Here is a 26,631-nt window from a genome sequence, read left to right on the forward strand (position 1 = left end):
GTGCCAATACGGATGGGCCGTTTTCTCTGTCCCAGCCCTGGGTTAAGTGCCTGACCTAGAATATCCCAGCAAATTTCTGCAGTAATAACCCAAGGCTGGCAAGTGCTATTCTCCCATCTCACAAATGAGAACATTGTAATCTAGGGAAAAGAACCCCTTTCCCGAAGAACAGAGTGAATGGCAAATCTGGTGCAGAGGTCTGCACTGTACTCAAGTCAGTACCCTTAAGCCCCTGGGAGGAGGCAGGATTACGCTCCCAGCAGTGTGGGCCAGGGCAAAGATGCAGGAACACGTGGGAGAAATCCAATGGCAGCTGCGCTTTCTGGGCTCTCAAAGAGCCTATAAGATAAATACGCAAATCAGGATCCTATGGCATCTTGGTGGTTGGAAAACTGACTGGTTGAGCTCTGAAAAATCCAGTGCCAGAGGGAGAGTGCGCAGAAGTGACCAGCTCACAGGGGTGAGTGAGGAAGGTGGCGGGAGGGGACGAATGCCTGTCAGGGGCGTGGAGGTGAGGGTGAGGGCAGCCGGGACGGGAAGAAGCTGATGGCGGCATTCTTCGTTTTGATTCTCATTCAGCCAGGAAGGAAGGGAAATGACAAAGGCCCATTTATAGCTGCACTCGGGTCCACTGTGTTCAGCCTGCAATTCCGTTCAGAGGAACGTTGGACCCCGGGGTTGATTTCCATTGCAAATGTCTCAGGCGTATCTGAGGCTTATCGTCAGAGGATGTAAGAGAAGTTCTAGGACCCACCGTGACTCTGTGTCTAGGGCATTTTCATTTTCAGTCAGTGTAGCCAGATTAAGCAATCATGGACGGCCAAATCTGAGAAGAAAGAGGACAACGTTGTATGATGTTGGCCCATGATACGGTCAAAGCCAAATCGGCTGTGGCTGGGACATTTTCGAGGCAACATACACCGAATTAAGATCAGTAAGTGATAAACGGATGTTTTTATTCTTCTTTGCTGCCACACTCTATCAGTTCTGTAGCTGTCACAGCTGCCAAGGTCAGCCCCACGCTACACACCTTCCCAGCGATGCCATAGGCGGGTGGTGAGTTCCTGAAATAGGCATCTCTGGGGGGGTGGGGCGCACGAAGAAAGGCCTGGAAACCCCACCATGGGTCAGAGGTTCCCCAGGGGTTCAGATGGGGTTCATATGGCTCAGTATGACCCAGACCATTTCCTTTTCCTCAGGGAGGCTCAGACCCAGATTGCATCACTCTGGCCTGCCCCTGTTCCTTTGAGGGGGGTTAGTGGTTCCAGGCCCTTGACACACAAATCATATAATCTCAGTGCCGATAAATGGTTCTGCAAACAGGATGACTAATCCTGTCCTGCTCAGCTGGCAGTTTATCTAGTGTTTCCTGCTAATCCCAGTCTACACCCTTCTTGTTTTCAAAACCCTACAAAACTGGGAAAAATAAAACTGGCCTTAATAGAAGGCACTCAGCAACCTGACTAAAAGTAGGGATTCTGGAATTAAACCACCTGGTTCAAGTCCTGACTATAATGCTTTAGTTGTAGGACTTGGGACAAGTTATTTAATCTCTCTGTACCTCAGTTTCCCCATCCGTACAATAGAGAGTGCTCACGTAAAGGGTTTGGAAGAGGGCCTCAATACACCTGAATTAAATGTCAGGCATTATTAAGTGAAAACTTCTGTGGTCCAAGGTGATCCACGTCTCAACATATCAGTTCTTCTTTCAGAGCCTCCAGCCTGCATGGACTTCAACAGGCGGAGAGCTTGGGAAAGTAGGGAGAGATGGGGATGGCGACTAGCTCGGGACGACAGTAGGGTGATAAGGCCTGATTGTTTTTCAAGATTCCTCATCCAAGAGGCAAGAGGGTACTGCGGAGAAGGGTAAGTGTGACCTTGTCTTGACCTCCATGCTGTCAGCTGAGCTGGAGGGTGAACCCGGCAGCCCCAGCAGACTCCACACCTGCTGATCAAATGGCTCGTGTCCAGTCTGTTGCAGGAAGTACAGGCGGGCGACCTTGTTGATCCTTGGAAAGGACCCAAGATTTAGGAGAATGGATTAAAGTCGTGAAGTGGAGCCCTACCCCTGGACTTGGAGACTCCTGGAGCTTTCAGTAAATATCCTGTTCCTCCAATCTTGTCTCCCTAGAAGAGGGTGGAAGGAACAGCACTGGAAATTCTCTCCGAGCATGATCGTTGGTATTCTGGATTTGAAAGAATGGACTTAAACCAAACTGGGCGGCCCAGGTAACAGGTCTGAATAGACTGTGGAGAGGGAAGCTGTTGAGTGATTACCCAGATTCATTAAAGAGGACATCTGGGGCCTTTGTGGGGCTATAATGGTATTTGTAAATAAACACAGGAGGCATGCTTTATGGTTCATCCTTCTTCACCCGTGTGGAGTAAACCACATCGAGTAGCTCCTCAGCCCCACACAGCACTAGAAGACTGTGCTGCAACCTCGCTATGAAGGTTCCTGCTCCCCCCACTGCCTCCCAAACTAGAAAAATCCCTCTTTCCAGAAGTCTGTTGGATTAGAACTTTAGTGATTTAGGCTCTAGACTAAATCCACTCCTTCCCCAGTCTGAAACCTTTGAGCAACCAATTAAGCTTCTCTGAGCCTTTCTCATTTGTAAAAATGAGCCCGGGTAGTCACACTGGAAACAGTGGTAGAAGGACCTGAAGCTGTAGTGAAATTGTGTAGGCTGGGTGTGCCGCCTCACTGCTAGATGCTAAACAAAAGTAAAGGGAAGCTCCTAGCATCTCTGTTAATTCAAAAGTCATTTTTCAGCTGGTAATACAGAAAAGAAACTAGGACAGAGATTTTCAATATTGGCTAAATACCCTCCGGCTGCTCGGCAGTTCTGTACCCTGGTTCTAGACAGAGGCCATGTTCTGGCCAATCTGCTGTGCGCAGAAGTGATGCGTATCCCTCTCTGTAGATGCAGTCAAGCACCTCCTCCATCTTTCTTCCTTGCTATAGCAACCTTGGAAGCTCTATTTTATAAGATCAAAGAGGGCCGTTGAACTTGCACTGTATTATATGTGGATGAGAAAGAAACAAACATTGGGCCAAGGCACTGAGATTTTTGAGGATTACTCTGTTGCAGCACTGCTTAGTTCGTACCCTGAGTCAGAATAGAAGTTCTGGTCAGTAAGAGGCCAGGTCCACTTAGGCACACACAGGTTATACCAGCTTTTCAGGAATTTGCTTTAGGCGTTCTATTCATTCAGCTCAAAACCTTTAATTAGGTATCTTGTCGCCTAGTGGGGATGGGACAGATCATTCTAGACAAAAAGTTTGCTTTTGCTACAAAATGCATTTATTTCCAGACAAAATTCTCCAACTGCATATATGAGTACATATTATAAGATCCTTCAGTAAATGTCCTGTTTATGAGTCCTTTCTAATTATTAAAATGCATACCAAATATTTTTGTCTCTTAAAATATAACTTAAATAACCTGCTACTGTCTAAACTGTAAGTCTGGTCATTGACAAGAGTGGCGTGCGATTCTTCACAGAGTTCAGCACAGTATCAGCACATCATCCCACAATGAGATTTCACAGGTCCTTAGGCAGCAAGCCCCTCGCTCACCTGCTGTTTGTGGGGATAGTTGCTGTTGTGGCAGCGAGCCCTCTTCTGTGGACAAAGTTATGTGCAGACAAAGAAGCATGATATATGCAAGGTGGAGAGGCATTTCACAGAATGCAAACACCATTCAGGTAAATAAGTAGACTGGAGCATGAAAGTTCAGTGCACACAAATCTGTTTACACTAGCAGGGCGCGTGGCACTGTCTCATGGGGCACTCAATAAATATCCGTTCAAGTGAGGATGAGAGAATTAAGCTGGAACAGTTGTCTTGGTGCTCAACATCTGTTTTCAAGATGGGGCTTGACGGGGTGAAGCCCCTTTTGTTTCTTCAGAGTAAATCATTCTGTTTGGAAAGCCATTCATTTCCCTACCGAATTCATTAGCATTTACAGACTTCTTGAAGACTGCTAGTATTCCAGGCTCGCTGGCTTAAGAAGAGCACAGAGGGGCCCAGACCAAGTCTCAATTTGTCTTTTGAAGTGAAAAGCTGGTGGACTCAGAATTTCTAGGATCAAGTCGATTCTTCACACCTTCTCTTCTGTTGGTTCCTTCTAATATCCCAAGCCCAAAAGAGCCATAGTAACTCCTAGGTTGAGCAGTATACTTCTTCATGAACTCTCATTCTGGTATCCACTCTTTCCAGTACCCTGGCTTCCTGAGGACTTGAAAGAGCTGACCTCCTGAAGTTCTGTCCTTCAGAGTTTCCCAACTGTGCTCTGAAGGTAAGGTTCTTGTTCTAAGGCTGATCCTGGGAAATGCCCCACAAAGGGAATTCCTGGAAAATCTGGAGCTGCTTGTGATTTTCAGGTCATGTCTTTCATTCCCCATCAGGCTAAGGTTGCAATTCTGGAGACACAAAGGAAAAGTTTCTAAATTCATCCTGGTTAATCATAGGAAGATGTCCTTCATCAATTGGGGTTAAAACTGGCTCTTCCTTAATGAAGTCAGGGTCAAAATTACTGACATCTTCTCGGGATTTCTGTCAAAAGGAAACAAGGGTCAGATTTTTAGGCACAGGAGGCTTTCTCCTCTTCCCTGTGCCCGCTCCAGTGAGGTCAGAAGGGTGCTGCAGCCTTGGGAGTAGCATTATTTACAGTTAGGACCATTAGGACGAAGCAGCGGGTTGTAGTAATTCTGTGCTGTGTATCGTTACAGGCGTGTGGGAACCCCCCACCCCCCACCCCACTTCACTAACCCCACGGACATCTTGCTGAGCAGGCCTGCCTTAGGCCGGGAGGCAAAGCAATTAATTTGGTCACCTGATCCAGCCCTCTCACTCACCCTTTACTTGGCATTTCACCAAAGTGCCACTTCTCAACAGGCTCTACTGAGGGACATACATGCTTGGTTGTCAACAGAGTAAGTTCACACTTGCCTCACCTATTGTTTATACACAGGACTCTAGGTGTGAAGAGATTTTCTTGAAAGACGTGGAAGCACTGAGTTTATTCCTAAACAAGTGTCCCTCGCTTTACTCACCAGTTGGCTTCCTGCTGCCTCGCTGGCAAAGCCTTCCCTCCTCCCCGAGGGGTTGGCAGCGGGGGGCCTGGTAAAGGAAGTGGCTTGACGGCTGGGTGCCTAGTGCCCAACGTTGGGGGCTGTTACCGATTAAGCCAGCTGTGTGTATGGAAATGTTGATCTTTCACATCTTTATAAACTAATGCTTGGACAGCTCATTTCTGCCATTGTTAGACTTCTCATTTCTCTTGCCTAAGTTGAAGATGCGTTTCTGCTTTCTCCACCATGGATCTCTTGACTTACAGATGAGAAAGAGCTGGGCTCTCAGATCAAGAGCTAGACCACCCTCAAGAATGCCCGCTCAGCTGCCTTGCTTGGGAAGGTAGCCCTGGCGCTCCCAGTATTTCTCTAGTCACAAGAGATTTGGCCTGAGCTCTGGGCTGCAGGGGCTGGTACAGACCCAGGCTCTCCAAGCCAAGGAGCCAGGTTCAGTGAGGTGGGTAGCCTTTCATGCCCTTTCTACTTCCTTGGGCGCTTGGGAAAGGCACCTGGGGGAGCATGAGGAAACTAGGGGAATGATGAATTTCTCAGCCCAACTCTTTTGGGGAAACCTAGAAGTTTCAGGTCTTTTAGGCTCCAGAAAGTTTAGGTTAAGGGAGGATGGATTCCAGAGCAAGCAAGAGGTGAAAGATTGGAGAGAAGTAAACTGGAAAGGGGGAGAGGTTGCCTCAAGGGCCAACCTCCTCCTGGGTGAGGCCACCCTGCAGGGCTGAGGCTGAACTTCCTGTTTGGTTATTCCATAGGGGACAATAAATCTTGGTAGAACACGGAGGTGTTTTCAAAAAGAGGAAAGTCTGTGGTCTTAGACACTTACGATTCTGGGTCTGAAAGGTGGTTCTACTTGGCGATGGTTCAGCTGGGCCCAGTCGATTTCCTTAAAGAAAGGATGTCTCAAGATGGCATGCTCCCCACCCTGAGTCAGGCTGCCCAGGCGCATGGTGGGGTTCTTGGTCATGAACTAAGAGGGGAAGAAAGAGAGTCGATCATTCAATAATAGACAACAAGTAGGTCACAAGATGGTAGGCATCCGCTCTGGCAGAGAAGCCTGTGTGAGGCTTTCTGGCTGATCTTGCTTAACTAGCTGAATTTTCCATTATGGGCAGCACAGCCAACATGAATCATCCCTTAAAGGCGCAACTGCTTGTGTGTATTTATGGCCTTCGCCACTTCCATTTCAGACGTGGCCACTAAAATAAAGCTAAAGGGTCCAGTTTTTTTCACTGTAAATACCATGTATTTTTCTTTCCCTTTTAAAGAAAAACTCTTTATAGAACAGTGTGCCTTTCTCGAACACTGCAGTTGCCGACAGCCCACAGCTTATGAATAGGGCTACTTTTAAGAACAGCTGTGCCATTTTCTGAGGACCTGACCAGCCGGCCAGGATTCCCGCTCTCTGACAAGACCATAGAGAGAGGAGTGAGGGTCATTATTTTGAAGATCTGTGGGAAGACGCTGCGGAGCAAAAAACCCAAAGTTGGCCACTTTTCTTCATGCAACAAAGATGCTCTTCTCCTACCCTTCCATTTTGAAATGTTTAATGATTGAGAATCTTGCTACATAGACCACTTAAGCAATGGGTATATATAAATCCTCTGTACTTCTACCAACTGGGAAACTTCCCTCGGGCTGAGCTCCTATCAAGATGTTTGGAACTAAATCTACTTTGACAAAAAGGTCCGTAAGGTGTTCTAATCGCATCCAAACCAAGGACTCGTAAAGGATAATTTACTTTTCAGGGCCGGAATGTGATTTTTCAGTTTTAAAGACACTTAAGCTAATTCAAAATAAAAACTGCCTTGGATTAAAAAATTTTGTTGTAAAGTTTAAATCGTTATCTTTAAGACTGCCCCCCAAACACCCCTTTCCCAGTTTGATCTGTGAGCACAAGAGAAGAGTAATGCGGTGTTCCTAGAACTTGCTCTGCAGTGGAATTTCCAGAGTAAATAAAAAGCCCCTGCTGTTGGAGGGGTGCAGACCTGCCAGGGGAGTGTTTGGAGGCGGCAGCCCAGCCGTGCCAGGTGTCCAAAGCTGCATAAGCCTCCGGTGGTGCTTCAGATGAAAATGACCCTGTGGCAGGAGAAGGCTGCAAAACTGCCTAAGCAAAGCTGACAGGAACGACCTCAGAAAATGCTAAAAAGCCCTCCAAGGGAGCTAATAAAAAATGCAGACACCGATGGAGTTTTTCCTCCCTCCTATGGACAAGGAATGCGAGGCCCTAGGTGGGGCTGGAGTGAAGGTGGGCCCCGAAAGTCTGGGGAGCTTTCAGAGCTGCACAGGTCCAGTCAGGCAGCACAGCGTGGATTGAGGAAGAACATGTCTCACAGCTCAGTTCTGTGAGAGCGAGGTGTTCATGCTGCTTGGGTTCTCCTGGATCAGCCTGTGCACTCAAAGGAAGGGGAAAATACGTACCCAAGAAAAATGAGTAGGTTATCTCCTTAGGAACATCAAGGGGATGCAATCCTGAATGGAATGGGCATCTGTTCTAAGAGCTAATTAACAAACAATGCTGCAAAAAACCCTCAGAATACAAGGATGGTAGAACAGATCCCAATGGCTTGTGGGAAATGTGCAGGCCTGCCAATGAGGAGAGCAGAGGACATCTTGTGAGTGTGTGGGTACAACTTGTTCTTCTGGGCAAGAGGAACAGTGCCTGGCTCTCGCTGCCAGAGTGGCAGAAGCCCAGCGTCCAAGAGACTTTGCCCATTCTTCCTCGCCTCTGGCACTGAAGCCAAACTTCTAAGGCGCACTGGGGAAAGGCACTGTGCATGAGGGAAGGAGACTAAATCACAGCTGTTCTTCCTCTAAACACTGCAATCCTGGAAAAGGAGACTGTCAGAATAACCCTTTCACTAGCTTGATACCTTCTCTTAGGTTCTGGTAAGTCCTGAGAAACCAGACAATTTTGTTTTGACTTTTAATATCTTGTTCTGAGCCCTTTAGACACAGCCATTCTCCAATTTGAAAAGGGGATCAATTTACAAAGGTTTACGTGGTGTCTACTGTATGCAAGGCAGTGTACTAGCCATTGTGGGGATGGAGATGACCAAGAAAGTGTCTCTCCACGAAGGAGCTGATGAAGGGGGAAGAGGCCAGCAAGCTTTGTAGGCAATCACAGCTGGGTGAATGAAAAGAGCACAACGCGTGGCAGCTTTGAAGAGGGGCTGGTCATGAGGCAAGTAATGGCTCCATGAAGGAGGTGGCACTTGACAAGAGAGGAGGTGGATGAAGGGAATGAACACAGGCCTGAAGGAAGAAGACAGTCATGCCCAAAAGCCAGCACAGGTGCACACAAGCACCTGGTACACTGGCAGAGGAACATAGAGTGTGGTATGACGGGCACGTGGGGATGGTTGGGGAGCCACTGAAGTCCGATAGAGAGGTGAGTGATGACTCTAGCCATAATGTACTGAATATATCCTGAACAAAGAGGTACGAGATTGGTGGTGGGTGATCGGTTAAGAGATGGAGAAAATAGCTGAGAAGACCAGACAAGTTCAGAAACTAGAAGGGTTTCTGGTTAGTGGGAAGGCAAAGTTGGGAGCAAGTTCTAGAGGGCTTGTGGAAGAAGAATGAACACAATCCCCACTGGCTGGCCTTGCAGTGAGTGCGGGGTCATGGGGTCTGCTCTGGCTGCCTGCTGGAGTGGGGGGAGTATTGGATAAGAGAAATCAGTAACAAAAGGAGGACAACAGATTATTGGTAGTATTAATCACAGAAGCAGTTAACATGAGTAATAGCAGTATTTTTGGGGAATGAAACAAAAATATCCAGCATTTCTCAAGACCTGACAGTGAGCAGATCTGGGAGGCTGAGCTCAGCTTTGTATATGAAGTATGCAGACATCCCCATGGAGATGACTAGTCCTGTAAATCCAGGGTGCAGGCGAGGATTAGAGATCTGATCGTCTGAGATATCAACATTTGGTGAGAGGGCCAGAGATGAAGCTGTTAGGGCAGGCAAGACTGTGGAAAAGGAATAAGAGTATAGAAGTAAGACCAGCCCCAGGCCTCAGACATCTTATTTGGCTCACACAGCATGTTTTAAAATAATTTTAATTACTTGTCAAATATTTAAAAACTAGGAAATGTCATTTAAAAGTCAAGTTTTCCACTTTCTCTGGGAAAATAGGATATTCTAGTACACTAAACCTGCACTTCTTGATATAAAGGGCCTAGAGTCAGCAGTGGCTGCCTTTTTAGATGGAGCATATGATCCCTGGTCAGCCACATACCCCACCACTCTGCATTGCCTCATACCTAGCGGCTTCACTCACTGACTTTGCATGGCTCTGAGCCCTGGCACAGGGACAGAAAAAAGCCAGGGGAGGGCCTCTGGTTCAAGATGGCAACATAGGAAGGCCCCACACTCACCTCATCCATGGACGTATCAAATCTACACCTATTTTATAAAGCAATTCCCCTGGAGAGGAACTGAGGGCTGACTGAACGGCTTCTGCACAAAAGCTAGATGGAGACATGGTAACATGATCATAAAGGGAACACTCAATGCTACAAACTGCAGTGGGGAGGAATAGTATTGAGGGACTTTGAGTAGATTCAATTATCCTAGAGCACAGAAAACATTTATGAGTACAACTAGAATGTAAAGCTTTCAGCTCTAGAACCTTGACAAATGGCAGGAGACATGCTGGAAATCTCTCCAGGTTGGAGCGGCTGGCGAGTGCTATGATTACAGTCCCGCTCCACCGTGGTAGCGTGGAGAGGAGCAAGGTCCAGTGCCCTAGTGAGCGTGACATCTCAGTGAGCCCTGGGCCCCTAGTCCACACCAGCCCCATCTATCACACTAAAGTGGCCCCAGCCTGGCATATCCCAGGGCACTTCTGGTCAGCACTCACTACAGTTCCAGCCTTCCTGCCAAGGTGACACAGACACACAGCACCGGAAATACTCCAGGCCATGCCACTTTGGCTCCAAATGAGTTGCTAGGGTGCCCCCAGTGCAGAGTGCTCTGGGACCTTCTAGTTCAGCTCCAGCCAGGCCAACCAGGGCCTCCCTGTGTAGAGCACCCTGGGCAGCAACAGCCTTGGCCACAGGTGTCCCTTGTGCCGAACACTCTGGGACACCCTGGCTTGCACCAGCTTCAGCTATCCTGCTAGAGTGCCCTTTGCTTAAGGAGACCTGGGAGGGCCCCAGCCCATGCCAGCTTCAGCTGTCCTGCCAGGGCACCCTCTGCATAAAGAGCCGCAGGGCTATCCCAGCCCACACCCACTTCAATTCCTGCCATCCCATCAGGGCAGCCTCAATGTGGAGTCCCTCAGGACTCCCAGCCCACACTAGCCTCAGCTCCAGTGAGCCAACCAAAGTCACCAGGCACACACAGTCTACACAGGGGACAACCCTACACAAGACCATTCAAGTTTAGGAGAAGTAGCTATTCTGTGTAATTCATAAAAGTTAACACAAAGTCAAGCAAAATGAAACAGAGGAATATGTTCCAAATGAAAAAACAAGACAAAAACCTCAAAAAAAGAACTAAATGAAATGGAGATGTGCAATATGATGATAGAGAGTTTAAAGTAATATAAAGATTTTCACTGGACTGAAGAAAAGAGTGAACTGAGAACTTCAACAAAGAAATAGAAAATATAAAAAATATCAGCTGAAATATATAATAAATGAAATGAAAAGTACACTAGAGGGAATCAACAGTCCATTAGCAGATGCAGAAGAATGGACCAGTGATCGAGAACAAGATAAAGGAAAGCCCCCAAGCTGAACAGCAAAAAGAAAAAAGAATTTTTAAAAATGACAAATGAAGGGATCTCTTAGACAGCATCAAGCAAACAAACATTCACATTATAGGGGTCCCAGAAGGAGAGAAAGGGGCAGAAACTTATTTGAAGAAGTAACAGCTGAAAACTTCCCTAACCTGGGGAAAAACACAGACATCCAGCTTCAGGAAGCACAGATTGCTGCAAATGAGATGAACCCAAGGAGGTTCACATCATGACACATAATAATTAAAATGTCAAAGATTAAAAAGAATTTTAAAAGCAGCAAGAGAGAAGCAGTTAGTTACTTACAAGGGAAACCCCATGAGGCTCTCAGCTGGTTTTTTTAGCAGAAACATTGCATATATCGTGCTACTCCTTCCTGGCCTGCAAAATGCTGAGAGGTAAAAACCTAAAACCAAGAACACTCTAAACAGCAAGATTACCATTCAGAATTGAAGGAGAGATAAGGAAGTTCCCAAACAAAAATTAAAGGAGTTCAACATTAAACTGGCCTTACAAGAAATGTTAAAGGGACTTTTTTTTAAGTGCAAAAGGCCATATTTAGAAGAAAATTATAAATAAAAAAATGTAAAACATGACAACAAATACATAAAACATGGAATGGGGAGTGAAAACAAAACTTTTTTAGAATATGTTCGAACTGGGGCACCTGGGTGGCTCAGACAGTTAAGTGTCTGTCTTCGGCTCAGGTTATGATCCCAGGGTCCTGGGATGGAGCCCCACATTGGACTGCCAGCTCAGTGGAGAGTCTGCCTCTACCTCTCCCCACTTGTGCTCTGTCTCTTGCTTTCTCTCTTTCAAATAAATAATCTTAAAAAAAAAAAAAGTATGTTCGAACTTGTGACCCTCAACTGAATATGGACTGCTATGTATTTAGGATGTTATATGAGCCTCATGGTAACCACAAACTCAAAACCTATACTAGATACACAAAAAACAAAAAGAAAGCCAAGCATAACACTAAAGAAATCCATCAATCACAAGGAAAGAGAGTAAGAGAAGAAGGAATGAACAGAGTAAAACTACAAAGACGACCGAAAATAATTAACAAAATGGCAAAAAGTACATACCTATCAATAATCACTTTAAATGTAAATGGTCTAAATGCTTTACTCAAAAGAAGTAAGTCTTGTTTTCTTACCCATTCTGCCAACCTATCTACGTGCTGCTTTCAAGAAACTTACTTCAGAACTAAAGACACATACAGACAAAGTGAAAGGATGGAAAAAGAGCTCCATGTGAAAGCAAGTGAAAAACAAAGAGCAATACTTTTATCAGCCAAAATGGACTTTAAAACAAACACTGCAACACAAGACAAAGAAAGGCAATTCATAATGACAGAGGGATCAATTCAAAAAGAGGATCTAACAATTGTAAACACCTATGCACCCAACACTGGAGCACCTAATTACATCAAGCAAATATTAACAGATATAAAGGGACAAATGAACAGTAATACAATAATAGTAGGGGACTTTAACACCCCACTTACATCAATGGATAGCTCATCCAGGCAGAAAATCAATAACAAAACAATGTCTTCGAATGACACATTAGACCAGATGGACTTAACATATATATAAAACATTCCATCACAAAACAACAGAATATACTCTTTTCAGACAACAGAATACATTCTTTTTAAGTGCACATAGAACATTCTCTAGAAGAGATCACATTAGGCCACAAAACAAGTCTCAATAAATTTAAGAAGATTAAAATCATATCCTGCATCTTTTCCAACCACAACAGTATGAAACCAGAAATCAATTATAAGAGAAAAAAAATGGAAAACACACAAACATGTCAAGGCTAAACAACATGCTACTAAGCAACCTAGGGGTTAAAGAAGAAATAAAAAAATACATGAAGATAAATAAAAACACTGGTCCAAAATCTTTGGGCCACAGCAAAAGCAGTTCCAAGAGGGAAATTTATAGAAATACAGGCCTACTTTAAGAAACAAGAAAAATCTCAAACTACCTAACCTTATACCTAAAGGAACTAGAAAAGGAAGAACAAAGCCCAAAGTTAGTAGAAGGAAAGAAATAATAAGATCAGAGCAGAAATAAATAAAACACAGACTACAAAAACAATAAAAAAGATTAAGGAAACTAACAGCTGGCTTTTTCAAAAGATTAACAAAATTGACCAACCTTTAGCTAGACTCCTCAAGAAAAAAAGAGGATGCCCCCCAAAAATCAGAAATGAGACAGAAGTAACAACTGACACCACATAAATACAAAGAATTGTAAGAGGCTACTACAAAAATTATATGCCAACAAAATGGACAACTTAGAAGAAATGGATAAATTCCTAGAAACATATAATCTTCCCAAACTGAATCAGAAATAGAAAATCTGAACAGACCAATTACTACTAATGAAACAGAACTGGTAATCAAAAAAATCCCAACAAACAAAAGTCCAGGGCCAGGTAGTTTCACACGTGAATTCTACCGAATATTTAAAGAAAATTTAATAGCTATTCTTCTCAAACTATTCCATACAGTATAAGAAGGAAAGCTTCCAAATACATTCTACGAGGCCAGCATTACCCAGATACCATAAGCAGACAAGACAGTACAGGAAACGAGAACTACAGGCCAATATCCCTGATGAACATAGACACAAAAGTCCTCAACAAAATATTAGCAAACCGCATTCAAGAATCCACTAAAAAGATCATTCACCACGATCGAGTGGGATTTATTCTGGAGATGTGTAGGTGGGTCAATATTTACAAATCAATCAATGTGATACATCACATTAACAAAATGAAAAATAAAAATCATACGATCTCAATAGATGCAGAGAAAGCATCTGATTCAACATCCATTCATGATAAAAACTCTCAACAAAGTGGGGTTAGAGGGAACATACCTTAACAAAATAAAGGCCACATATGAGAAACCCACAGCTAACGTAAGTCAGGGGGGAAAAACAGAGCTTCTCCTCTAAGATCAGGAACAAGACAAGGATGTCCACTCTCACCACTTTCATTCAGCATAGTACTGAAAATCCTAGCAGCAGCAATTGTCAAGAAAAAGAAATAAAAGGCATCCAAATAGGCCAGGAAGAAGGTCAACTGTTACTATTTGCAGATGGCATATTACTATACATAGAAAATCCCAAAGATTCCACCAAAAAAAAACTATGAAAAATAATAAATTCAGTAAAGTTGTAGGATACAAAATTAACACACAGAAATCTGTTCGCATTTCTATACACTGATAACAAAGTAGCAGAAAGAGAAATTAAGAAAACACTTCCATTTGGAATTGCATCAAAAAGAATAAAATCACTAGGAATAAACTTTACCAAGGAGGTTAAAGACCTATACTCTGAAAAGTATAAAATATTAATGAAAAAAACTGAAGACCTCACAAACAAATGGAAAGATATTCCATGTTTATGGATTGGAAGGACTAATATTGTTAAAATGTCCATACTACCCAAAGCAATCTATAGATTCAATGAAATCCCTCCCAAAATAGTAACAGCATTTTATTCACAGAACTAAAACAATCCTACAATTTGTACCGAACCACAAAAAGACCCTGGATAGTCAAAGTAATCTTAAGAAGAACAAAGCTGAAAGAATCACAATCCCAAATTTCAAGATATGCTGCAAATCTATCAAACATTATGATACTAGCGCAAAAACAGACGCCTACTTCAATAGGCACAGAACAGAGCTCAGAAATAAACTCACGTTGCAGTCTCTTTAATGGCACTGGGAATGCTAGACAGCTGCATGCAAAAATATGAGACTGGACCACTTTCTTACACCATATACAAAAATAAACTCAAAAATGGGTTAACGACCTAAATGTCAGACCTGAAACCATAAAACTCCTAGAAGAGAACATAGGCAGTCGTCTCTTTGATAGTGGTCTTCGAAACATTTTTCTAGGTATGTCTCCTCAGGCAAGGGAAACAAAAGCAAAAATAAATTATTGAGACTTCATAAAAATAAAAAGCTTTTGCACAGTGGGGAAAACCGTCAGCAAAATGAAAAGGCAACCTACTGAATGAGAGATGATATTTGCAAATGCTATATCCAATAAGAGGTTAATATCTCAACGATAGAAAGAACTTAAACAACCCAACACCAGAAAACAAATAATCCAATTAAAAATGAGCCGAGAACTTGAATAGACATTTCTCTAGAGACTTACAGATGGCCAACAGACACATGAAAAGATGATCAACATCAGTAATCGTCAGGGAAATGCAAATCAAAAGCACAATGAGAATCAACTTTCACCTAGTCAGAATGGTTAGAATCAAAAACACAAGAAATAACAAGTATTGGTGAAGATGTGGAGAAAAAGGAACGCTCATGCATTGTTGCTGGGAATGTAAATCAGTGCAGCCACTGTGGAGAACAGTATGGATGTTGCTCAAAACATTACAAATAGAAACACCATATGACCCAGTAATTCTACTTCTGGGTATTTATCCAAAGAAAACAAAAAACACTAGTTCATAAAGATAGATGCCACCTCTATGTTTATAGTAGCAATATTTACAATAGCAAAGATATGGAAGCAACCAAGTGGCCACTGAGATGAATAGATAAGGAAGGAGTGGTTTATATGTACAATGAAATATTCCTCAGCCATAAAAAAAGAATGAGACCTTGCCATTTGTGACAACATGGATGGACCTAGAAGGTATTATGCTAAGTGAAAAAGTCAGAGAAAGACAGATGCCATATGATTTCAATTATATGTGGAATCTAAAAATTAAAACAAAAAGCAGAAACAGACCCATAAAAACAGAGAACAAACTGATGCTTGCTGGGGGGGAGGAGGGAGTTCTGTAGGGGATGGGCAAAATGGGTGAGGGGTAGTGGGAAATATGGAACGAATAAGTCACAGTGATAAAAGGTATAGCACAGCAACTCCAATCAATGGTATTGTAATAGCATCGTATGGAGACAGATGGTAGCTCACTTGTGATGAACACAGCATAACACACAGACTTGTCAAATCCCTTATGCTGTACGTCTGACACCAACGTAACACTGTGTGTCAACTATACTTAAAAAGAAAAAAAAAAAAAAAACTCAGGGAGGATGAATACCATGAAACAGAAGCCAGGACAGGGCCCACTGCACGGAGGAGCTTATAGCCTCTTCACGACTACCCCTCCAAAGATGCAAAGATGGGGAGTTAAGGGAATATTTATCACTAGCCCAGTCCTAAAACCTTTAACGGTGCCCATCGGTGGAGGTGTGCAGGGCTAGGAGGAGAAGGGGCTTGCTGCCCTACGCCAGGCACGAGACTCTCCCTAAACACCGTATTCCTGCTGCTGTGAATAGTGATGGCATGATCCTTTTGCAGAGAACGTCCTCTGTTTGCTTATGTCCCGAATGGGACCCAAATGCCCAACAAGTTACCAACAATGTTGTTTGGAACCATCGTCTGTCCACGTCTAAGGTCATACTTAAACTTGCTTCACCTCAACCGACCTTTTCCCCGACTGTGGTCCAAATAAGAAAGTCAGCCAAGGAGGAAAATAAAGTGACTTTCATGAAAGATTCTGGACACATTTATTAAAGGAGGCAGAATGTTTTCTAGGGTCAATAAAAGCACTTTATAAGCTGCAAAGAGTAAGTGAGAAGGCCGAAGTGGAAAATCTGCTTCCACCCCAAACGTAAGTGTCAAGGTAACTTGACAAGAGAGGGGTCAAGAATGCATGGATTCAACTTGTATTCTCCTTCCTTTTGGGGTCCTCATTAAAGTGGAATTTCGTTAGAGGATCCCGAAGCGATCAGAGATACATCTGTCCTGGCAATGAGAAACTTAACAGTTCTTTCAGGGCTGTAGAGAAGGTAGGACTACAGAGGAAAACAGACGTATGTCCTCCTGAAGGTGGCTCTCCAGTGCAACGTGGGTCGGGTTTGTACAAGAATGTCCTAGGGAGCCTCCTGAACACGAAGGAAGGACAGGAGAGCCCCTCTGATTGGGAGGCCCAGAGGCTAACTGGTTAGGCTCCGCCGTCTGACTCTGTGTGTTCATATGCCAATGACCTGTGTGACCTTGCACAAATTTCTTACCTTCTCTGTGCCTCAGATTCCTCAACTATAAAATGGAGATTTTCCTGTATTTCACAAGGCTGTTACAACAAGTAAATGCCTGGCACAAAACAGGCCCTCAATAAATGTATTAGTAAGCATCTTGTTAAACCACTTGTAGGTCCATCCTGTTCTACCTAAAGCCAGAGGCGTGGACTAAACACCTCCAAGAGTAAAATCTGAAATCAGCCTTGACCCTGAGGCTCATCCGGCTCTCCCTGCTACTCAGCTTTGTGGACAAGAAAGACACAACAAGGCGTGTCTCTGCTTTCACAGTTTCCGATAGTGGGGTTGTTATGATGGTCTCTGGAAAACGGTTTTTCTGACAGCAAAAATTTCTAGAGACAATCTTGAAACAAATACAAATAGCAGTCAGGTTTTGCTGCACAGCTGTATCTGCTTAAACAGAAGGGAGATACTGAATGCAGGGCGAAGGATGCAACGGGGCAACTTCTTTGTGAACCCCATGCCAGGGGCAGCACTCTCATGTCTGGTAGGCTCTGCTGCACCCGAGGCGGCTTTGGTTTTCAGTGGTTGAATGTTCCAGAGGACAGAGTTCAAACTAAACCCTGTATAATAATGTGTCTTGAGAAAACAGGATCCAAATGTACTCTGAAACCCATTAAAATGTAGGCAATGGCTATTTTTTCCTCTTTCAAAATCTGTCTGATTTCAGAGGAAGACGACTGTTATATAAATAGACCAATTAGTCTAATAAAATTTTCTTTCAGGAGGGAGAAAACACTGTATTTTCTCCTCTAATAGTTGGACTTGGCTGTTGGACAAACAAAATGACCTTCTCCTTTCATTCAATTTCAGACCAAAGACCAGAAAGCGTTAATTGGCAAATCAGAAGGGAAGGAAACCATTCCATGAGACATTCCCATCAATATTCCAGGGAGATGCTCTCAAATGGGAAGAAGGCATTTTAAGGCTCTACAGAGAATGCTGGGGAGGGAGGGCAGAGGAAGAACACACGACCCAGAACACAGTAGGTTTCACAGCTATGATGGCCAACCTCACCACGGGCGTCCAGCTAATGGGGGTGACAAAATGCATGTCTATGTGTGCCTGTTGCAGTCACAGGTCTGTTGCCAGTGTCACAGGCAGTCTAGCCTGGTTAGGAAGACCGGTCATCAACCACCTCCTCATGCAGCCCTTCGTGCCGGCTGCACTGGCGAGGCACAGACTTGGGGAGGCATGTGAGTTAGCTGATGGGGCTGCCGGGGAGGAGAGAGACCCCAGGGCTTTGACTTGGCATTGCTAAGTCACTTTTCCATAGGAGAAGGCAGAGGCAGATATTTAAACCCGAGATGAGGCTGACAACAACCCACACTGGGGCTGGGATGGGGCTCAGAGGCAGGGGGGAAGGATACATAATGTATTTTTTGAATAGCTCTGGGGAAACAAACTAATCTTCGCAAGTACAGGTTATTATACAGACTGGTGTTGCCATGGAATATTGGAAGACCCAAGAGAAGGAGAGTTGTTCTAGCTTGTTCAGATTGGGTCTGAGTGGAATTTACTAGGCTGGGCTGGAACTAGTAATCTGCATGCCTATGGCAATAGGACCACCTGGCCATTCTCAAAGCACATAGGGATCCAGATCCAGACTGATTTGGGCAGGGAGCAGCTGTAGGAGTGGAAAAAAGAATGGTACAAATTTTAGGATTATTTGTTCTAGTTTTGTGAACAATAGTATTGGTGTTTTGATAGCGATTACATTCTATCTGTAGATTGCTTTGGGCAGTACGGACATTTTAACATTAATTCTTCTAACCCATGAGCACGTTGTATCTTTCCATTTATTTGTGTTGTCAAATAACCCTTAAATTTGTATGGACACAAAACACCCTCAATAGCCAAAGCAATCTTGAGTGAGAAGAACAAAGATGGAGGTATCACAATCCCAGATTTAAAATTATACTACAAAGCTACAGTAATCAAAAATAGGATGGTACCTGCACAAAAATAGACACAAAGATCAATGGAACAGAACAGAACCCCAAAATAAACCCACACTTATATGGTCAATCTATGACAAAGGAGGCATGAATATGCAAAGTCTCTTCAATAAATGGTGCTGGGAAAACTGGACAGCTACATGCAAAAAGAATGAAACTAGACCACTTTCTTATACCATATATAAAAATAAACTCGAAATGGATTAAAGACCTATATGTGAGATCTGAAACCATAAAACTCCTGGGTGGCTCAGTCGTTAAGCATCTGCCTTCAGCTCAGGTCATGATCCCAGGGTCCTGGGATCGAGCCCCGCATCGGGCTCCCTGCTCCGCGGGAAGCCTGCTTCTCCCTCTCCCACTCCCCCTGCTCGTGTTCCCTCTGTTGCTGTGTCTCTCTCTGTCAAATAAATAAATAAAATATTAAAAAAAAAAACTCCTAAAAGATTTCAAAAACAGGATGGTACCTGCACAAAAATCCATCCAAGAGATACTGGTTATCAGTATCTCTTGGACATCAGCCTTAGCAACATATTTATGGGTATGTCTCCTCAGGCAAGGGAAACAAAAGCAAAAATAAACTATGAGGAATGCACCAAAATAAAAAGCTTTTGCACAGTGAAGAAAACCATCAACAAAACAAAAAGGCAACCTACTGAATGGGAGATGATATTTGCAAATGATATAGCCAATAAGGTTAATATCCAAAATATGGAAAAAACTTAGACAACACCAAAAACCCAACAATCGGATTAAAAAGTGGGCAGAGGACCTGAATAGACATTTTCCTAAAGAAGACATATAGATGGCCAACAGACTATGAAAAGATGTGCAACATCACTCATCATCAGTGAAATGCAAATCAAAACCACAAGGAGCTATCACCTCACACCTGTCAGAATGGCTAATGTCAAAAAGACATGAAATAAGTGTTGGCAATGTTGTGGAGAAAAAGGAACCCTCACGCACTATTAGTGGGAATATAAATTGGTGTAGTCACTATGCAAAACAGTATGGCGGTTCCTCAAAACATTAAAAATAGAAATACCGTATGATCCAGTAATCCCACCACTGGGTATTTACTCGAAAAAAACAAAAACACTAATTTGAAAAGATATATGCATCTCTATGTTTATTGTAGCATTTTTTGACAATAGCCAAGATATGGAAACAACCCAAGTGTCCATTAATAGATGAATGGATAACGATGTGGTATATATATACAATGGAGTATCACTCAACCATAAAAAGTAATGAGATGTTGCCATTAGTAACAACATGGATGGATCTAGTAGGTATAATGCTTGAGTATAATAATTCAGACAGATACCATTGATTATACTTATATGTGAAATCTGAAAAAACAAAACAAAACCAGAAACAGACTCCTAAATACAGAGAATAAACTGATGGTTGCCAGTGGGGGGGGGAGGGGCAGGCAAAACAGGTGAAGGGAATTAAGATGTATAAACTTCCAGTTATAAATAAGTCACTGCATGAAAAGTACAACATAAGGAATATAGTCAATAATATTGTAATAATTTTGTATGGTGACAGGTGGTAACTACGCTTATCATAGCAACCATTTCATAACGCATATAATTGTTGGATCACTATGTTATAGACCTGAAACTTACATGATATGGCATGTTAATTATACATCAATAAAAAATAGTATAGTTTTTGTAAATGCTATAGCTTAATAAGTGGTAGCCATTACTACTACTTTATATACATATCTATGTGTTCTTGTATTATAGCAGGTATTGACCTAAGTGTTTCAAATTCATTCTGTATAATATTTGCAGCAACCTTGATTACCATTCCCATTTTACAATTGGGAAAACTGAAGAACAGTCCAATCTGTAACCTGTCCAAGGCCACCCGGTTTGGGAGTGGTGGAGCTGAGATTCAAAGCCCAGCCTATCTAGCACTAGAAGCCTTTGCTTTTAGTCACTGTGCTAACCCTCTTTTTGAGGTGACCAATCTTCTCATTTGGATTCTGGATTAAAAAACAGTGTAGACTGACAGGTCAGGAGGAATTGTGGGATGACATTCAGGACTTCACTTGAATGAGAATGCATGGCACTTTGTGTGCTTACTTACATTACGCTTCCTTTGCTGGCCCATGGGACCAGCGGGTACTAAGAGAGGGCAGAGAAAACAGTCTTGAAAAGGACCTAAAGAATCCTTTAGTCTGACCAGCTTGCTTTACTTTAAACAACTGGGGGGCTTTATATTGGAGAAAAAAAGATAAAAGGGCACTGTTGATATTTTCAAATACCAGGAGAGGCGTTGGCAGTAAGAGCACTTCTAAATAAAAAATATGTTTAGGGAGTGGGAGTTAAGGGGACATACATAAGCTTGTAAGGACAATTAAAATAAGTTTAATACTCGATGCCATGAAGTGAGAGAAAGGGCTTTCCCAGGAGGAGCACGACTGTCTTATTGGAAGCATTAGCATAAGAACTGGGATTTGTCAAGGACGCCAGATGACCTCTCTGGCATCAGGTGGGAAAGGAGACCAATGGCCTCCATGGACTGTGCTCTCTATCGTCTCTTTTTGGATTTATCATTAAAATTCAGGGAGAGAAGAATTGCCATTTTGAAGATGACTGTACCTCCTCCCTCAGCTAGAGAAGCCACATTTTCCTTGGGTCTCAAGTGGACTTGTCTTTATAAAAAGTAAAATAATACATAACTTGCTCAAGCTTATCTCCTCGGGCTAGTCATGAAGAAGGGGGCACATGAGTATATTTGAAAATACCAATGGATCAACATCTATACTGATAAGTTACTTATAACTAACCTACATCAGAATATTCCATAAGTATCTCCAGAGACACAGTACACAGTGTACTTTATTATCTCCTCATGAAAGCCAGTACAGGAAATGCCCCGTACTGTTGCTGTTCATGCAAGGGGGCAGAAACAGTGCTAAAATCTGTAGCGGGTTTGTTGGCTCTATTTTTCATGCTGTCAGTGACTGGAATCCAACGGCCTTTCTGTGTAGGCATCTACTTAATTCCTTTCCAGTGCTTTTAACACTTCAATTTTCCCATGTTTTATAATCATTATAGCTTCCCCTGAATCCCAAGTCATAGGACAATGTTGGTTTAAAAAAAGGTAAAGGTCAGAGGTGAGTCTCAGAGATCCAAGTCCAAGGTCAGGCATTTGTGCCAACACCCATGTTGTTGGCCAATATGATTTTATGCTGGCAAGTGAGTCTCAAGCATCCCTGACTGACGGGGCAGGTTTTACTGCTCTCCCAAGTGTTAAAGGACAAGAAAGCTCTACTCACTGTGGCCCAAGCTACTTCTTCATTTCAGGTGTGATCCCCCCAAATGTAGCTATTTAAAGGAAGCAAGTACTAAACAAGGGTCCTCCAGAGGAGACTACACAATGCCTTTTATTTCCTGCTGACGAAACTCAGGCCAACATCCTTTTTTATCTAGGGTGTCCAAACCAAACCTAACCATCAATTGCTAAAAATTATTGATCTTTGATAGTTGGAAAGGACACACGAAAGAAAACAAAGTGTACTAGTTCTGTTCACAAGAATTTTTCCAGCTTAAAACAAAAAGCTCTTCTAACCCACAGATTTCAGTTAGCAAACTGCCACGTAGAAAAGGTATCCATGCTCATTTTACAAAACTTCTGATATCTTTATCCTCCTGGCTGAGATATGGAGATTAAAGGAGCAAGTGGTATTAGTACTCCATTAAAAAAAAAAAAAAGAAAAGAAAAAGGAAAAAAATTTCTTCACACTGCCAGCCACAAATACAACATTAGGAACTCTATTCCTAAGTAAACTTATAAGCTAAAATGAGGGGGAGGGAAGCTGAGAACAGTAACTTTCATAAAATATGATTAAAAAATGCCAAATAAGTCTATGGGAGGATCAGTGTGCTAGGGTTTTTCTGTCTTCTGCCAACACTAGCACTGATCTGTCTGTGAGGAAATGGTTCGTTTCTGAAAGGTGTTAATTGCACTAGCAGTTTCAGTAAGAGGCCTGTGGAGCAGCTCCATTTCCTCGTATGGGAACTCCAGTCCTAGTAAAGGGCTGCCTGGCTGCATGTTAACCATCTCTCTTGATAAAGGATCTTCCAGTAAATTTCTTTTGGATTTTCCCCATCACGGTGTTTGGAAAATCAGTTCTAATGATCCAGAGTTGGATCCTCTACCTTAATCTGGTCCCAGTTTTCCCTCTACTTCCTCAGCCTCCTTCTGCCCGACCACCTCCCTTGAGCACCTCGACTTCTGCCAGGAGAGGAGTGGGAAATGGAGGGGGTCAAATTCAATGCTGCTCTCATCAACTGCGTGGCGACAGACGTGGGACACACTCCTGGCTAAAAGAGGATCCCAGCATTAACTGTGATTCTCCCTTTGTGCACAGAGGCACACAGGATTCCTGCAGACAAGGCACAGATGATGAAATCTGAGAGGTGTGAGGACAGATAAAACCCACACAAGTACACACACACTTTAGTTTCCATAAAGCTTCGGAACAAAAGCACTCTGTAATCTCCCTCTAATGCCAAGTTTACAATGCCTCCTGAACAAAGGTGACTCAGGAGAATGCACCAAACTCCTTTCAGCACTTATTTAACCTGGCCACCTGTGTGAGCTCAGAGAAAGGGCATTGACTTCACCTGAGTCAGCACTGAGCCTCGTGATCCCTCGCAGGAGAGGATTCAGCACAGAGGAAGATTCATCTCATAGAAAGGCTGTCACCTTCTTAAGCTCTGTGGATTCGTGAGGACTTTCCCAAATCTCTCTCTGGAGCTACATGAAGGCAAAACTCAGTGCCACCACAAAAACTCTAAGCAAACTCTCTATTTTCTTCTGTGTTATGATTATTAGCATTTTGGGATAATTTAGTGCCAGTTAAGGAAACTCAGTCAACAAAAAGCATGTATTATTCTCAAACCAAGGGAAAGAAAAACATTTAAAAAATTGTCTTTAAAGTCATAAATCTGTAATGCCTTTACCCAAGTGTGTCTCCACGTTTCTTTTCTGTGTTAACTTCTGTGCATATTGCCAGTTTTTATAATCAAGGAGAGCGAACAGGTGGGATTGTTTTGCTTTTAGAGCATGGACATGTGAGCACTTCAGATACACATTTAAAGGGAAGATGAGAAATGAGAGACAAAAGGGCAAGAAAGAAAAATAGTCTTCCCATTGCAGGTTTTTTGAGTGTATTGTGATGGTTATTTTTAGTTGTAGGGATTAGTGGTTAATGATTTGGGAATTTTTCCCCAAGTAGAAGTCCTGGGCTAAACATTGTGTGTATTCCAGCTCCCCTCTTCCTGATGGTTCTGTGCCTCAGGGGAGTGTCCTCACAAGCAAGTCCTCTACCTCTCTTCATGTCTATATGAAATATTTGGACATCTGCACACAAAGAACTTGAAAGTTCACAATCTGGGAGCGCGGTTGGTAAAGGTGATCACGGGAAGGGCTAGGGTAGGAAAGTAACAATGGGCTGGGAGTTCTGTTGGGTAAGACGCCAGTGCCCATCCTGTTCAACCACTCACTTTCTGTGGAACAGGGGAAAAGAACACCCCCTCATCCCCACTTCAGGGGACTCACTGACATTATTACACCATACAAAGCCACAAGGTCCTTAACATCTATGACTCTATGGTATGCTACATAAATGGGTATCCAAACAGTTTCTACAGATAATAATACCTTCCATTTTAAAAGGTAGGAAGGAATTCAGAAAGCATTTGTTTTGAAGGGGAAAAAAAAAGGCAACCAAAATATCCAGCAGACACCAATTCCAGGAACAGGGCTGACCTTATGTTCCAAAGAAAAGAGTATCAGGAAATCTCAGGAAGCCAAGTAGGGATGGTCCACCATGCTGAGAGTGGTTCAGGGAGCGGATGTGAGAGGCTGGCTTGGAGATCTTGGCCCTTCCTGTCTTTGTGGGAAAGGGCAGCCCCAGCCCGAAGGAAGGGATCCCACAGGGCAGCAGGGGAGCAGCTCAGGGCAGAGCTCACCACTGACGGCTCTCTTCTTCACTGCTCTTTGTTTAAAAATCCTTCTTTGGGGTACACTTACTCAACTTTGGATTGAGAAATACTTCTTGGGAAGGTACGAACACTGTTTATGGATGTTGAAGAATGAATATGCTAAAACCGCTGATAAATTTTCTCTCTTAGCATAAAAATGACTAGGGTTATGTCGACTCCCAGTCCAGGACCTTGGGACTCTTACCAGCAATCAAAAAGGCATAGTTGGATCCAGACCCATTGTTACTGAAACATTTCATAATAAATTCAAAACTAAAGTGGGGAAAAAAAAAAAAAGATGTAGCTGGATCAGCCAGGGAGCTGGTATGTGGCTCACATTATTTCTTCTTTTTCTATGTTTGTATTGCTAAACCATTTTGTTTCATTAAATGAAGGCTGAGTTCACTTTTTCTACACAGTCTGTAATGTGTGTGTATACATATATACATTATATACACACAGGCACATATGTATACACACACTATATAAAATGGATTCATATGTTAATTTTTAAAAATTGGCTATTGGGGCACCTGGGTGGCTCAGTTGACTGAGTATCCAACTCTTGATTTCAGCTCAGATCATCATTTCAGGGTCATGAGATCAAGCCCCACACTGGGAGCCACACTGGGCATGGAGCCTGCTTGAGATTTGCTCTCTCCCTCTCTCCCCCACCTCTCTCTGACCCCCGCTGTCTCTCCCTCTCTCTCAAAAAAAAAAAAAAAAAAAAATCCCAGATATTTCATCTGCAAATGCTTCCGTCTGATCTACAATATCTCTTTATAAATATTCAGAATGATCACTTAAACATGAAGAAACATTTTGTCTCTCATACTTGCTTGAAGTCCTCCAATGACTCATCTTGGCACTCCTTCACATGGCCTCCAGTGTCCTTCATGCTCTGCCTCAACTCCTCTAACCCCCACGGCCCTACACCTTTGCTCATTACAGTCCTGCCACATTGCCAGGGAGTTACTCAAACTCACTCTTTCTCAAGATCTTTATGTACTTCTTGAACCTAACTTGCCTTCAGCCTTTGGGTTCAGCTTAAATGTCATTTCCTCAGGATGGCCTCACTTGATGACCTACATTAGGTTTGGTCTATCTCTTATATCTTCTCAAAGCAACTTAGACCTTTTTTAAAAATCGAATTGTAAGTTAACGATAACGTTATTTTATTCAACGTCAATTGTAGGGTAACTATAGTTATTTGTATGATTTCTTTTTTCTTATCTGTTTTCTTCCCCATCCCAGCTGGACTTAAATTCCTTGAAGGCAAAGATAATATCTGGCACGGTGCTCTCTGCATTCCCAGCCACTTGCTAGTACCTGAGCCTAGCAGACCCATGGCTGCTATGCATATATGCATGGACTCATTCCTGTTAAGTGAGGAGGCAGATCCGTATCTTTTTGGTTATTTACATCCCACATACGTGTCTTTAGCTTCTGGAAAAATGCAATATAGTTCTCTCTGGAATAAAAACGGAATCCAGCTTCACGTACAATTTAGCACTTAATAATCTTGATGATGTTGGTGGACCTTGTTCAAGGAGAGGATGATGATAATGACACGTTCATTATGTTATGAAATTACTACTCATAACTCAACAATACTAATAAATTACTCCTGTATTGCAACTTTGCAAATGCTTTCATGTGTACTCCCTCATTTGAAGTGGGTACTGTTGGGGTACTCATCCCTGCTTTGCAGAGGTAGGCT

The 26,631-nt window shown here is 43.0% G+C and overlaps 1 protein-coding gene across 1 annotated transcript in view; it reads right to left on the reverse strand.

Annotated features, from left to right (window-relative positions):
• Positions 1–3,282: 3,282 nt before the first annotated feature.
• Positions 3,283–26,631, reverse strand: part of PRKCH (protein kinase C eta) — a 222,736-nt gene continuing 199,387 nt past the window's right edge. The window contains exons 13-14 of the mRNA XM_028114322.2: positions 5,912–6,055; positions 3,283–4,558 (exon numbers count right to left, since the gene is read on the reverse strand). Coding sequence (XP_027970123.1) covers positions 4,412–4,558; positions 5,912–6,055 — 291 coding nt within the window. The 3' untranslated portion in view covers positions 3,283–4,411. The remainder of the gene's footprint in view (positions 4,559–5,911; positions 6,056–26,631) is intronic.

This window comes from Eumetopias jubatus, unplaced genomic scaffold (assembly GCF_037043125.1).
Source record: "Eumetopias jubatus isolate StellerSeaLion01/CBP00866 unplaced genomic scaffold, mEumJub1_p1.0 scaffold_7, whole genome shotgun sequence".
Lineage (NCBI taxonomy): Eukaryota > Metazoa > Chordata > Mammalia > Carnivora > Otariidae > Eumetopias > Eumetopias jubatus.